Source organism: Leopardus geoffroyi, chromosome D2 (genome assembly GCF_018350155.1).
Source record: "Leopardus geoffroyi isolate Oge1 chromosome D2, O.geoffroyi_Oge1_pat1.0, whole genome shotgun sequence".
NCBI classification, from domain to species: Eukaryota; Metazoa; Chordata; class Mammalia; order Carnivora; family Felidae; genus Leopardus; species Leopardus geoffroyi.
In genome coordinates, this window is record NC_059334.1 from 66,160,094 (window position 1) to 66,175,900 (window position 15,807).

At 39.6% G+C, this 15,807-nt stretch overlaps 1 protein-coding gene across 1 annotated transcript in view; it reads right to left on the bottom strand.

The window, feature by feature from the left end:
* Positions 1-15,807, bottom strand: part of LOC123577308 (translation initiation factor IF-2-like) — a 160,360-nt gene that overhangs the window by 75,954 nt on the left and 68,599 nt on the right. The window contains exons 3-4 of the mRNA XM_045439394.1: positions 8,682-8,769; positions 213-1,132 (exon numbers count right to left, since the gene is read on the bottom strand). Of these exons, the coding sequence (XP_045295350.1) occupies positions 367-1,132; positions 8,682-8,769 (854 nt within the window). The 3' untranslated portion in view covers positions 213-366. The remainder of the gene's footprint in view (positions 1-212; positions 1,133-8,681; positions 8,770-15,807) is intronic.

Sequence of the window (15,807 nt, forward strand, 5' to 3'; positions counted from 1 at the left end):
GATTTACCTGCTAACTCAGAAGTTTCTTGCAGGGTTGGGGCTTGGAGAAGATGGAGGGCCCGGGGGAATGGAAGCATTTTGGAGGTGATACAGCTCCTGGCAGGAGTCCGGCAGTGGCTTCTTTGTGCACAGTTCCCAAGTCAGAAGCCTAATAGGCCCCTCCCCACCCGACGCACCAACACACTTTAGCGCTTACCCCTCTCATCCCTCACCTCTCCGATCGCGCCTCGCCGCCACTTCGGGACTCAAGTCGCGGTGGTGGTCACCCAGGTGGAGTGGCCTTTGTGTGCGGAGACCCGGTCACCGCCAACGTGCGGATCTTCAGCTCAGCTCCTCCAGCCCCGCAGCCCGTAGCTCTCGGTTACTCTAGCAGAAGAGTTCCAGGGTCCCGCTGAGCAAAGTCCCCCGGGGCTTTCTCGGCAGCTCGACTCCGGCTCCCCGCGCAAAGCCCGCCACTCTCCGGGAGGGGAGGGAGTGGCCGCAGTCCGGCCTCGCGGCTTCGGGCGAGGGCGTCTCCCGGGCGGGGCCCTGGGACCGCGGGACACCTCCGGTGCCGCCGCCGCAGGAGCCCTGGGCGCCGAGGACCCACAGCCCCGCGCCGGCGAGGAGCGCGCTCCCCGGGCGGGGGAGCCGCCGCCGGCGCCCACTTTTCCCTTCGCGGGAGCGGAGAGCAGCGGAGAGCGGGCCGGAGCGGAGGCAGCGGTGCGGGGCCCTCCGCCGGCCGGCTGTGGGGGACGGGCGCTCAGGACCCCAACTGCTTCCGAGTTGGGCCGCGGAGGGGGCGGGCGGAGGCGGCGCCGGGCGGGGCTCTCCGCTAGCCGGCCGGGGGGCGGGTCGGGCGCTCAGGACCCCGACTGCGTCCGAGTTGGGCCGAGGAGGGGGCGAGCGGGGGCGGAGGCGGCGTCGTGCGTTGAATCCCGCGCGCCACGTGGGCGGGAGCCGGAGTCTGGCGACCCCGGCAGGCGCGGTCCCTGAGTGGCGGGGACTCCAATTCCGCGCCCTGCTCTCCCACGGCTGGGAGCGCCTGGGACCCTCCCCTCCTGCTCGCCGCCTCTCCCTTTGTTCCCCTTGTGTCCTCTCCTCCTGGAGTCCAGATTTCCTCTGCAGCCAGGACTCTTGCCAGCGTCTTTGGCTGGAGAGGGATTGAGGGATTCCTTGTCTTTCCCTTTAGTCTCTGTCAGTTGGAACCTTGATCTAACCCAGAGCACAGGCAATGTATCTTGGCCTGGGACGGTCGCCAGAGGGACAGTAGAGGGAATGGTGTGCGGTTGTATGTGTGACGATAGATAGATAGATATTCCATCATCTATCTCTCCAATGATGGTATGTGTATCTAGAGGTTTCTCCATCACTCGCCATGCTTTGCTCCCTTTTCGTGATCTTCTATAACATTCATTCTAAACCCAGTCTTTTTGCATAACTCATTTGAAAGAGCACTTTGCTACTAGCCATGTTCTAAATGTTTTGTGAACATACCCTTCCACCTTCTTTAGGACAAGACAAAGTCCTGGGTGAAACAAAAAAGGAGCTCAGACTGTGGGCGTGGGACCATTTTGGCTTTTGCAAACTATTACAGTTCCGTGGCTTAGCACAAAATCCAAGATTTAATAGGAAATCAGGAATATACTAGAGACATGTATTGATTGCACCTGTTATAATAGTTGAGTAGCTTCACCGGTTCCTTGTATCAGTCTTTACCCTTCTAGTAAGAGACAAGCCTTCTGAAATCTTGGGATAAATTTTCATACAATTTGCAGCCTTATATTTGTTTATAAATCTGCCACTAATTTGCTGTGATATCTCAGGAATCATCAGCTTGGTTGCTTAAACTTGAAAATGAAAGGGTTGCAAATGGAGAACATTCCACAAAATAAAGGACCAATAGAATTAAAAATGTCACCATCCGGAAGGACAAAGAAATTGAAGAACTGCCCCCAGTTAAAGGAAATTTAGGAGACAAGAAAACAAATGGCACGATCCTGGATTGGTTCCTAGACCAGGAAAAGGACATTAGTGAATCAACTGGCAAAATTTGAATCAGGTCTACAAATCACTCGACAGTATTAAATCACATTTAATTTCCCAGTTTTGAAACTGTACTATGGTTGTATGTTTTTTATTTGTGGAAGCCGAATAAAAAGTATATAATAATTTTACTTTTGCCACTTTTTGTAGTCTGGTACTATTTTCAAATGAAAGTGGAAAAAATGGCCTTAAAAAATATGACGAAATGATTAGATTAAATGACCTTTAAAACCTTTTGGAGACCAGAATTCTTTGACTGTGGGAGTATAATATAATATCTTCCAAACCAGTTCTCATGTTGCTGCTGTTATAAAGTTCAAATGGAGATGTTAGGGAGGAAAAATGACTTCGGAAATTGCGAAGTATTTTTTAAATTCTAAAACTTTTCAAATTGACAGTTTATTTTTAGAAGGGTGAAATGCCTTCAGATTCCTTCACAGCCTTCACAAAAGTAATAACACTCCTGTATGCACATGTAAGCACCTAATATTCAAAAAATAAGTGTCAGAAAGGTAATAGCCACAAAAATAAAATAGTGAAAACATCTTTTAAATATGTACTTTGTTTCCTTTGCGGTAACTTCATTGAAAAATATGATGGGACCACTTTATTTTTAATTTTTTTTTCAACGTTTTTTATTTATTTTTGGGACAGAGAGAGATAGAGCATGAACGGGGGAGGGACAGAGAGAGAGGGAGACACAGAATCGGAAACAGGCTCCAGGCTCTGAGCCATCAGCCCAGAGCCCGACACGGGGCTCGAACTCACGGACCGCGAGATCGTGACCTGGCGGAAGTCGGACGCTTAACCGACTCTGCCACCCAGGCGCCCCGGGACCACTTTAAAGAAAACAGGGGAACCATTACTTAATAATCAAACCTTTTTTTTGACTTCTGTAAGATGTGTTTTTGGAAGAATCTTTTTTAATGTTTATTTATTTTTGAGAGAGAAAGAGCATACGTGGGGGAGGGGCAGAGAGAGAGCAAGACCCTGAATACAAAGCAGGCTCCAGGTTCTGAGCTGTCAGCACAGAGCCCCAGCTGGAGGTGGAACCTATAAACCAGGAGGACATCATGACCTGAACCAAAGTCAGATGCTTAATCCACTAAGCCACCCAGGTGTCCCTGGAAGAATCTTCAGATTTACTCTTTAGATTAATCTGAGCAAATGTAAGCAAAACAGCCATCTCAGCCATTAAATTTCAGTGTTTCTATGAACAAGAAAGTGTCATAAATGGTAGATTAGTTCAATCATTAAAGGAGCCTGGAATATTCTTCCCCAAAATACTCATACTACTCATGAATAAGAGCTTATCCTTGGAAAACAGACCTGTGCCCTGCTAACAAAGCAACATGCCTGTGGTCCTTCTCCCTCCCTGAGCCACAACTACTATTTGTGAAAACCCAGAAAACCTGTTTCTCTCTTTTCTCACAATGGTTTTAGAAATTCGCAGATGCATTTGTTTAGTGTCCTTTCTAAAAGCCTTCCTACCTCCTCTCTAGCCATGATAAATGTGTGAAAATTATTTCACAGCTGGGAAACAAGATTGCAAGTAGGTCCCTATATAAATATGGAACTTTGTTTTACCCATAAAGCAAATGAAAAAAGAAAGAGAATAAATACATTGGAAAGATAAGAACTAATGTTGATTCTGAAACAATGTTTTTAATATTCTAGTCAGAGATTATTGATTATCTGCCTAGCATAAAAGCAAAAATGGATATCCAGACTGAAATAGTTCCCAGAGAAAATTGGTAAAGATACACATGCTTTGTTTTGTTTTGGTTTGGGTTTTCCTCCATATAAATGTTACTTTCCCCAACCTCCCAAATACACTTTCTAGGACAATTCACTTATAGATGTGGTCCAAAAATTCATTTATGGAAATTTACTGAAGATGGGCATTTTTTGATGTATATTTAAAAATTTTAACTGTATTTTGCAGAGCTGTTGTGGATTTACCGAAGAATTACAAGGATATTCAAAGAGTGGGATCTTAAGGTGGGCATTCCTCGGTGAGAGTGGCAGGAAGAGGCGACCTGGGACCGTTGCCCACCTTGTATCAAGTGAACACGCAGTAACTCAATGTGGAGTTTCACTCATAAAGAAGCCGGTCATTGTCCCTACCTCCAAGACCAGACCAGTGGGTCAGATATTTTGCCCACAGGGCGAGGCAGCCCAGAGAACAGAGCTCTAATCTCATTTCTGATCCCCAAGAAATTGATTGCAATTGCAATGAAGTACAGAGAAGTTCAAGCCTAAGAGCGCTCTGAAGAGCAGTAAAAGTCATGGTGAAAGGCAATTGGGAGGAGACCTATAGATTCATTGGTGACAAAGGCTACCAGGGAGTTGTCCTCATTTTGGTGGAGACAAATGAGGACAGTGCCAGCTGGGAAGAACTCTCTTGAGTCAAATATCAGTCACAGACCTCAGGAACTATCCCTTGAAAGGAGTCTAAATTTGATTGGATTAGTCTGTAAAGGAAGTTACCTCTTAAGGAACTATTGAAAACAACAGAGCAACTAGTTAGCAATTTAGTGGAGCTAACAACTGTGTGTGATTAGGAAAAGAGAGTGCTCCACCAAAAGCACCATCACCCTAGGGTAACTGTGGACAAGTCGGTATACCCTGAAGAGCAAATCTGAGGCTTCACATTGGGTGTATGGTGGGGCCCTGGGGTTGCAGGGAAGATAGATTTAGGAAAATAATTCGGACAGTTAACAAAGAGACAAGCAAGCAAGATAGTAATACTAAGGCCTGGGAAGAGAAAGAAAGTGCTAGAATTGTTCCAATGTATTATTCAAAATGTCACACACACACACACACACACACACACACAAATACTGGAGCCCAGCAAAAATGTGGAAAAGAATAACCCATATAGTAGGGAAAAAAAAAAAACAGATTATGGAAAGTGCCTGTGAGAACATTCAAGTGTGCCATATTTCTTTTTAATTGAAATATAATTAACATACAATATGGTATTAGTTTCCCATGTATAACATAGTGATTCAATAATTCTATACAAAATAAATATAATCATCACAATAAATATAATCACTATCTATCACCAAACAATGCTATTATAGTATTATTGATTATATTCCCTATGCTGCACTTTTCATCTCCATGACTTATTTATAACTGGAAGTTTGTACCTCTTAATCCCCTTTATCTATATCAACTATCTGCCCCCCCCCCATTTCTCCCCTCTGGCAAACATCAATTTGATCTCTGTATTTAAGAGCCTGTTTTTGTTTATTTGTTTTGTTTTTCAATTCCACATGTAAGTGAAATCATTTGTCTTTCTCTGATTTATCAAATGTCAAATTTAACAGACTTAAAAAAGTACTCATTAGAGTACTCATTACTCACTAAAAGTACTCATTAGGGAGGCCTGGGTGGCTCAGTTGGTTAAGCATCTAACTCTTGATTTCAGCTCAGGTCATGATCTCATGGTTGTGTTGGATGCAGCCCCCTGTCAGGCTCTGCATTGGGCATGGAGTCTGCTTAAGAATCTCTCTCTCCCTTTCCCTCAGACCTTCCTCTGCTCATGTGCATGAGCGCTCTCTCTCTCTCTTTCTCTCTCTCTCTCAAAGAAAAAAATAGTCATTATAAATATGCTCAAAAACACTAAAAGAAACACTGATTAAAGTTAAAAAAGTATGATGATGATGTATCAAATAAATAATATCAAAAACAGAGACAGAAATTATAAAAAAGAACCAGATGTAAATTCTGGAGTTGAAAATTACATACAATCAAAAATAAATTCATTGGAGTGCTCACCGGTAGATTTCTTCTGGCAGAAGAAAGCATTTGATGACATTAGATAGATGTACAGAGATTACACAATCCAAAGAACACAGAGAAAAAGAGGAATAAAGAAAAATAAAGTTTCTGATAAATGTGGGACACTATTAAGCTCCCCAGCATGTTATAATGAGAGTACCAGAAGGAGAGGAGTCATAGAAAGGAGCAGATAAAATATTTAAAGAAATAATGATAGAAAGCTTTCCAAATTTGTTTGAAAATTTCAATCTACATATCCAAGAAACATAACCTTATTAGATTTTCCAAAATATTTATTTTATGGCATGGCTTAAAACACACTATTAAATCAAAATAATCTTGAAATCGCCTAGCATATTTTATTTTTGTTGTTCCATTTCATACATTAGTCTTGAAATGAACCATCCCCAAGCAAACCCTGTAGTTCTCTAACATACTAATCCAAATTAAAACAAAACAAAACAAAAAAACATGATGTATCAAATTCACAAAGCCAACTCTGTAAAGCATAAATGGAAAGAACTAATTGGAGAGCCCAAATTGTTCATTATAATTTCTTTGGGATCATTAGCTAGAAGAAGGGCAGCAAGAGAGGTGGACATCTTTCCAAATGTTTCCCTAAGGAATAGTGACAGGCCATGTCAGGAGAAGACATTAGTTCTTTCCATCTAGTTTCAAAGAGCTTATCCAAAGTTGAATGAGGTTAATTGAAGCCAAATCACTAGATTTAGGGGCCTACTGTTCCAACAGAATATATTTGTATAAATTGAGTAGTGGCCTTTGCAGTGGCAGAGAAGTAAAGTCCCTTTCTCACAGTAGATTTTGAGTTGACGTAGTCTTCAACTGGAGGAGAGGAGAGATTTCAATGGTAAATTGAATTCAAACTTTTGACTCAACTTGGATTGGATATTCTAATTTTTGATTGAAATTTGCTTTGTGACTTAAAGTGAGATTTTCTCTTCCCAAAAAATGAACATAAAAGTCATGAATCTGGAGGATTTTTACTCAGGGCCAGAAAAAAAATCTGCTCCTCAATATTGTAAAGGAATAATGAGAGATAAAATAAAGTTGCATTTTGATTATGCCATAAGTCATGCTTAATCAATATACTGGTTTCACACATGTTGCATCTTAAACAATTTGCCTCAAATTCAGGATGCTTAATGAGCCAGAGCTCAGCTAGTAGCAAGTCTGTTCATGGACAAATGCCAGATTTTCAAGGCGGCATCAGCTGTGAGTGTAATTTTTAAAACCTTTTGTAATGATTTGGAGTAATTTTGCAACGGCAATTCAGCATAATGAATGAAGATTTTCTGCCTTTCAGTGTAATCCTTTTTTTGAAGTCTTAACTCTGCCATACTTTAGTTGTGTTGTATAGAATGCATTACACATTTCATAGGACCATGTAATGAACTACTGGTGTGGGTGATTTTTAATATAGACGGGATGCAGTACTACAAAATTATCTAAGGGTATTAATGTCTGAGTGAAATATGAATTCCTGCTTCTATCCATTTACTTGTAATATGACCTTTGGCAAGTTGTTACCTTCTCTGAACCTCATTGCCTTCTACTAAAGTGACTGCCCTACATTCCTACAGAATGTGTGTAGACTGAAAAATATTAATATTTGAATAACACTGAAGAGTTTAAAATGTTTTAGAAATTCGGGACACAATGGTAATTTTAAAAGATTCTAAAATAATGTAGTATGAACCCTGACTGGAAACATTCCATAGTGCTTTCAATGGCAGGAGGCAATTCTAAAGGTTATCAGCCATATCTACTCCCTCTTCCTCATCCCATTTTTATCCTTACCCAGATGCTATTCATCCCCTAAATGTCTCAGGCACAGGTATTTATCAAAAAAACAGAGATGCCAAACACAGATTCTCAAAAATCTATTTCATTTTTAGAAAGAAGAGTTCAAAAAAGCAAACAATAATATTTGTATTTATTTTATTTATTATTGTATATGTCATTTATTTACTAATTTATTTATTGTATTATGTATTACCTGTTATTTATAAAAATGGATGGAGAGTGGGGGAAATCAGGAGATGTTGGCCAAAGGCTACAAACTTACAATTATGAGATGAGTAAGTTCTGGGGATCTGATGCTCTGCCTAGTGGTATTGTATACTTGAGATTTTCTCTGTGAGTAGACCTCAGGTATTGTCACCACACACACAAAAAATGGTGACTATGTGAGGTGATGGAGGTGTTAACCAACTTGATAGTGGTAATCAACCCAGGATGTATTGGTACATTATCATCATATTGTGCATCTTAAAAAAAGTCACAGTGTATGACTGAAATATATATAATTTTATTTGCCAATCATATCTCAGTAAAGCTGGAAAACATGTACAAATAAAATTTTGAAAAAAATAGAATAATGGGAAAGAGTAAGCCATGTGACAAGGGAGAGTGTCTTAGGAAATAGAAATAACTGCCATGATGCTAAGAAGAGATGAAGATACAGAAGGATAAAAGAGAACAGTGTGGAGAGCACAGGGTGAAAAACAAGGACAAGGGTATTAAACAATAGTAGGCCAATATTCAGAAGGCATATCACATGGGTCTTTGTAGGTTAAGGCAAGGAAAAGGATCCTACCTGTAAAGAACTTAAAATTTGGTGGTGTGTTAAGTACAGCCATAAAAAAAAAAAAATCATATTAGATAAACCAGCTAGGGATTGAATCATTATAGTTTATCACATTAAAAAATTAGTTTTTACAGTTCAATCTAACTTATTTATGGCCTATTTTGAACCAGGTCACGTAAAAGAAACAAACCTATAAATGACAGTTTGGAACAAAGTTCCTACTTGGAAGAACTCAACCCAGGTAAGATATTATTACATTGTGAATATAATGGTGGAGACAAGCACAGGGATGTATGTAGATGGACCAAATCTGGTGTAAGAGGAAGGTTTCCTGGAGGAGGCAGCTGAAAAAGAAGCACAGGGCTTTACAGATCAAGTGAACAGCTTGATTAATGATATGGAATTATAAGACCCCATGAGGCAAAATGCAAAAATCAGTACTGCTGAGAAAAAAAGTGAAAAGCATGAATTACACAATTCTGTTTTGAATGGTCTTCCACTCACCCATTTCCCAAACCACATATATGTGTGTCTTTATCTGTTCTTACAGGCTCAGGCTCAACTCAAATATCACCTCCTCCCTCTCTGAAATATTTTCAAATGCCCATGGAAAGAAATGTTAGCATGTCTTGTGAGCTCATAATGAATTTCCACCAAATGTTAAATTCTATGTAGGTAGGATTCATGTCTAATTTATCTCTGTTCCTACTATGATGCCCAGTAGGGGTTTGCCCATGATAGGAGGTCGAAAACTTCTACTGAATAAATGAATTAAACTAATCTGTGTGAAGAATCATCTCCAAATTGATTATCATTACCAGCTTGTATCTCAAAATTATTTTCACTAGGTTTGACTCAGTCTTGAAACAATAGTTCCCCAAACTAATTAGGCTATTATAACTTCTATTTGAAAGACATCAATTTCATTATCCCCTTTCAATTCCAACAATACTGCCCCTACTCATTGTTTCTAGAATGTAATGACTATATGGTACCTAGAATTTTAGACACAAACTATACATTAAAAAGTATCTATTCAGTGATCTCAAGTCTGGTTGCACATTTAAATCACTTGCATACTATTAAAATGTCTATTTATGGGTTTTACTTTCTGGAAAATCAATTTAATTGATCTGAGGTGGGGGCCTGGACATTAAAACCATGGTTTCAAACCAATGAACTTCATTACATTGTGCATTATGAAACTAATTACCTATTACAAATAAGAAAGGCTAATTCAGGAAGGTGAAGTGACTTGCCCAAGAGTCACAGATGAATCTAATTGTAGTAAAGCTCTACCTGGAGGCCAACTCCTTCCTTCCTTTCCTTATCTCTTTCTTTCTTCTCAAATTATCAAGTACAAGCATCCTTATTCATGCTTTCTGAATACCCCGTGCCAACATACATACAACACTTGCCCTAAGAATAAATACATGTTGTTCTGAAGGTGACATTTTACTTTCATTAAGCCCACCCAAATGGCCTAAGTTGGAGGGGAATTTGTTTCTATGGCAGAATCAAACTCCATTTCAGAGTCCAGAGATCCTCACTTACCCTGAATCGATAATAAGCTGGAAGAAATTCCAGAGGCAAGCACAACAAAAAATTTTTGTAACAATAACTCTGTACTGGATCTCTTTATCTTTTTTGAGATTGTTGTGAGAATTAAATACATAAGACACATAGGCATTTAGCAAAACTCTTGGGTCACATTTTGTCATGACAATAACTATCATCATCATTTTGGATTAGTGCTGAGTTAGCAACAGTGCAGGTATACAATGAATGAGTCAAGAAGGAAGTCACATCATATATCTTAGTGACCCTAATATCATTATATATGCATAGTTTTATTACATTCTATATACTAGGTGTTATTACCCCTATTGCATAAATGAGAAGATTGAAACTCAGAAAGACTAAGTAACTTGCTCAGCATCATACAGCTACTAAGTGATGGAGCTTGGTGTAGAGCCCTGGTCTAACTGCCTTCCAAAGTACATGAGATTTTTTTTTTTTTTTAATTTTTTTTTTTCAATGTTTATTTATTTTTGGGACAGAGAGAGACAGAGCATGAACAGGGGAGGGTCAGAGAGAGAGGGAGACACAGAATCGGAAACAGGCTCCAGGCTCTGAGCCATCAACCCAGAGCCTGACGCGGGGCTCGAACTCACAGACCGCGAGATCGTGACCTGGCTGAAGTCGGACGCTTAACCGACTGCGCCACCCAGGCGCCCCATAAAGTACATGAGATTTTTAATCACATAAGACTTCCTCATTTTTGTGACAATATTTTGCAAAAGGGTAACTGACCATTGATTAGAAATGAGGATTCATTGTTGCAAACCTAACAGTTTGAACTTAAATAAAACAGGCAAACATTTTGATCTCCCACAAAATTCGCATTTCTGATATTCCAGCCTAAATGTATCATAGGTATATGCTGTGAACCCTCTGTGGAGACCAGATTGGTTCATGGTATCCATACACAAAATGTCAATTACTATCTCTTTGCCTTTGGTCATACTATTCACACTACCTGTAATACCATTTATCCCTTTGGGCTTCTCAATTAACCCTTATTCTTTCAGGACTAACTTAAATCCCATGTTGACATTTCCAGTCTATCTAAACCTCTCCTTTCTCTGAGTTCCTATCGCAAGTGTCATTGGAAGATTGAGATTACTGCCTCTCTTTGTGAGATACCTTTAGTTAAAAGTAATAGATGTTAATGAAACTAGCATAAACAAGTAGAAGACTTAGAACAACACAAGTGTATCTTTCACAACCCAAGAGACATCATGAATGTGGACCTTATGAGGGACTGGAACCAACAGCAGAAAGCCTTCAAGAACCAAAGCTTTAAAGCTACCTTTTCTTTTCTCTCTCTCCCTCTTTCCCTCCCTCTCTTCCTTATCTTTTTTTTCATTTTTTATGTGTTTTGGGGGGTAAATATTATAAATAAGTGTCCAGTAAAAAACTCCCATGATTCAAATACTGAGGGAAAGAGACTCTTACCGACCCAGCTGTATCCAGGTGTCCATCCCTTGTCTACTCAGACTGTGACCCAATCATAGTTGCAGTAAAGCTGTGGGTGTTTTAATTTATTTTTTCACTTGATAAACACTGCAATTTCTACTTTTTAATGTATCATAATTAACTTTGCATAAATGTAAACTTTGCATAAATGTAAAACTTTGCATAAATGTAAAAACTCTTAATGGAATACATAATGGCTTTGACTTATTTTGTGCCCTTTGCAATAGGTACTCAGCATCCTACAGTTGATTTGTTTATCAACTCATTGTGGGGAAGCTGAAGCACTCTGGTATCCTTGAGTCTTAGTAAGTTGGAGGCTATGAAAATAGATGTTGTAACACCCCACACTTTGCCAAAATGATACGGTCAAGCTTACATCCCAGGAGGAAAATCATTGCCCTTGGACAACCAGATCTGAGCAGAACAAAATAGGACATGGTAGGTAGGACCTGAATTAATCTGACCTCTCTACATGAGGAAACAGTCACTCATCGTTACCCTGGAAATGTTAGACAATATTGCCACTATGGAGAAAATTAAAGGGATGATCTTGAAGGTTTCCAAGTGATTCTCAGGTCCAAGTGAACAAACCAGATGAAGAGCATGGCCTAGACTTGGCAGCTCCAGGAAATCACATCTTTGGAGGTCTGGGCTAGGTGGTATGATACTGTGGCAGAAGATGTTATTCCCTTTTTTTTTTTTTTTTTTTTTTTTTTTGTATTTTTCCAGAGGCCCTTACTTTCTGTAATAGAACAATAATTCCTTATTATGATCAAAATCTATGCTTAAAAAGGCCCTGAGAATGGCAATTACATCTTACTACTGATGAAGACCTGTGTATCTCTCCCTAGGAAAGGAGGTATTTTACACCTGTATCTGCAGAAAGGGCTATTTTTATCTAAGTGTGTGTTTTTCATGGTGGCTGGTACATGCCTGAGCACATAGTGACCTTTCTACAAAGTATAGTCATTATGTTTGATTTCCAAATGAACCTTGGCTCATCTTGGTTCTGGTTACCAGTCATTGTCCAGTGAATAGTGAAAAAGGTTTGTGGTCACACTGGATAACCATAGATGGAAAATCCAATTTTGTGTGTGTGTGTGCAAGTATATAATGTGAACAATTTCTTTCTCTATCAAGGGATCACCAAAATTCAGTAGGTAATATTAGGAGAACCCTTTGAGTAAAGGGGCCTCCCTTCTGACCAAGAATGGGACTATTTGAGAAACCAAACTACCTGTGCAAATTTGGGTAAGTTTTCCTGCAACTCCTATGCCTTCAGGTGAAGTGATAATTTTTACTTTTCATACTAATAACAAAAATATATTTTTAAAAATATGGGAAATAGACTAACCATGATGGTTGATGCAACAATATCTTAAACAAGACACATGAAATTCATGTATGAAGTTCCTCATTATGGAGATGATGAATACCCCCACTTGTGGTAGGTAGAATTCTTAGATGTCCCAAGTTTCCCAACCTTTTGTATAGTCCTTTTCTCTCCTGAAACAGAGCCCATGAGTACGACGGACTCCCTTGATGAAATTATGTGCTACATGGCAAATGGTGATAGGATAGTCATTCCATTATGTTACATTATATTAGACCACTTCACAGCAGACTAAAGAAGAATTAAGAAGCCAGAGATATGTAATCCTATTGCCTGGAAGAAAGCAAATAGCCTTGTTGTAAACTGCCTTTGGAGCCATGAGACAAGGAATTGAGATCATTTTTTTCGGAAATGAGGGTTATCCCTGGTTGACAGCTAGCAAGAAAATGGGATCTCAGTAATATAGCTACAAAACAATGAATTTTGTCAATAATCTGTGAGCTTGGAAAAGGATCCTGAGTTTCAAATGAGAATTAAATCCCTGACCAACATCCTGATTTCAGCGTGATGATACCCTTGAGCAGAGTAACCAGTAAACCTGTACCTGCTGAACTCCTAATCTGAAGAAATCATAAGATGATAAATGACTGTTGTTTAATTCACTGTTTGTGGTAATTTGTTACCAGCAATATAACACTAACAAATGATTAAATAGTCAATAACCATTTATGGGGAAACCACTACATGCTAAGCATCATGGTAGGTAATGGAGAGTCAGAGTTAAACATGGCCACCACCATCCCCATGCAAATGAGAAGAGATTCTCATTAGGAACCAATTTTCCTGTTAAAAAAGAAGTGCCCAAACCTCTCAGAACAGCATCATACATTTATTAGGGATAAATAAGTAGATTCAGACTGCAAAAGAGCATAACTAGAATTTACACTCAGACTTTGGAGAAGGCAAGGTTATCACAGGATTGAAAATGTTTTATTCATGTATTGCAACTTTTCTTCTTCCACTCCATTGTTGTCTCTTTTCCTGTCCAAGCCAGGACCAAAGGCACAAGTTCCATGTCATGAAAAAGGTGTCCATCGGGTAAAGAGTGTTCTAATTTTGTGAGATGTCCACATTTGCAAAAGCATTCCTTCTCATCCCCAAAGTCCCAGACTCAACAGCCACAGGTCCCGATTTGCGGCTGTAGAAATCAACTGTGGAGCCCTGGTTTCAGCCCCACCAAGCTTAGATGAGAGTGAATAAATGCAAACAACTCCAGAATAAGAGACTGAAGCAGCTCTTTTTAACTTCCACCACTGTAGCTCAGGCGGAGTGGAACCTCTCTCTTGCACAGTCTTTTTTGCACATGCACGGTCTATTTCCACATTTTCACACCTCTGCCATTCCAGATGGCAAAACTGCCAAGTATTTTCCTTATACTAGAAGTTTTCAAATCCAGTTTAACTGATACCACCTGAAATACAATTCATCCTTTGGAAAGTTTTGATTGTTTTTGTTTTGTTGTGTTTTTCCTAACTGACTCAGCTTCTTTATTTGGAATGATTAGGGAAAACTTATCTTCCTGTGAAGAGACTAATGGTCCAAACTGAGAGAATGAAAGAGAGGAAGGGAGGGAAAGGGAAAGGAAAGAGAGAGAGAGAGAGAGAGAGAGAGAGAGAGGAAGGGAGAGAGAGAAGAGAGAGAGGGAGAGAAAGGAGAGGGAGAAAGAGAGAAAAAGAGAAGTACACAGTGAGAGGGAAAGGGGGAAAGAGAGGGATAGGGAGAGACACATGGGAAAGAAAGAGAGAGAGGAAAAGAAAAAAGAGAGAGAGAGAAACTGAAAGAAAGCTTATTGCCTCATTGAATAGCTGTCATATATGTGGGAGGCTCAGTGCAGGGCATTATTTACAGACACACTAAAGTTATGTAAGTTCCAGGTTGCTGATGTGACACCTTGGACAGGAGGAGCTCCATCCTGAGCCTAGAAATTCATTTTAACGATACCAATGCCATAGTTAATGGTATAAACACATGTTACCTCTTGTATAAGTTTTTTTTTAATTTCTCCTCATCCTCACGACTTACATACTATGATAGTTTAACTGCCATGTAAATATTAGAGTTAACATAGGTAAAAACCATAGCTCAGTATCTAGTATAAAAACTCTCCTATACAACTAATATAAATTGTAGTTGTAATTATTATCATCATCATGGTGTTCAGTATACTTGGGCTGAAGGGCAGTTGTATATACTTTAAAGTAGATGTCCTAAAATAAACAAAGAAGAAATATTTTTTATTTTTATGGATGATTCCATCTCTCCACCCCCAAATTATTTCATTCACAAAATGGCATTGTTCTAATTACCCTCAAAATTATTAATTACAAGCTTAAAAGATCTGATTTTCTTCACATTGTCATTTTCCCCCACCATGTAGTTTCTAGTGTCCTGTGTGCAGAGTGAGCCCTGCTCTCCATGTTGAGAAAATTTGGCCTAAAAAGTTAATCTGAGATTGCAATCCTTGTCTTGAAAAGAAAACTTAGATGTGGCATGAATCTTCTGCCTATTTCAATAACGTCAGGGCTCTTGCACCCAAAATGTTTGAGAGATTGTAAATTGAGATGTTTCTAAATGGAAGATATAGGAGCCTTTTATAAATATCTGTCACTTGAAGCATCATCATTCTTAAGAATGGTGTAAGTGCTGATGTACAGAAGACACAAGGGGCACTTTGATAAATTTTGATAAGAGAAAGGGTCATTTTAGGGTTTTAGGCAATAGTAAATAAATCAACCCATTTCAGCCTGCTGTAAAGACTGGGACCAGATTAAGAGGCAAAATACAACTTGGAATGCTCACCCAGAAGAGTCCCTGCCAGCTTCTCCATGTAGAATTTTATAAAGATAATGTTTTAATATCATATTTCTCTGCCATAGTCTATTATACTCAACCCAGGCAACCACCCACCCTGCCCCACACCAGTCAATGGAGCTGACATCCTTTTGCTTAA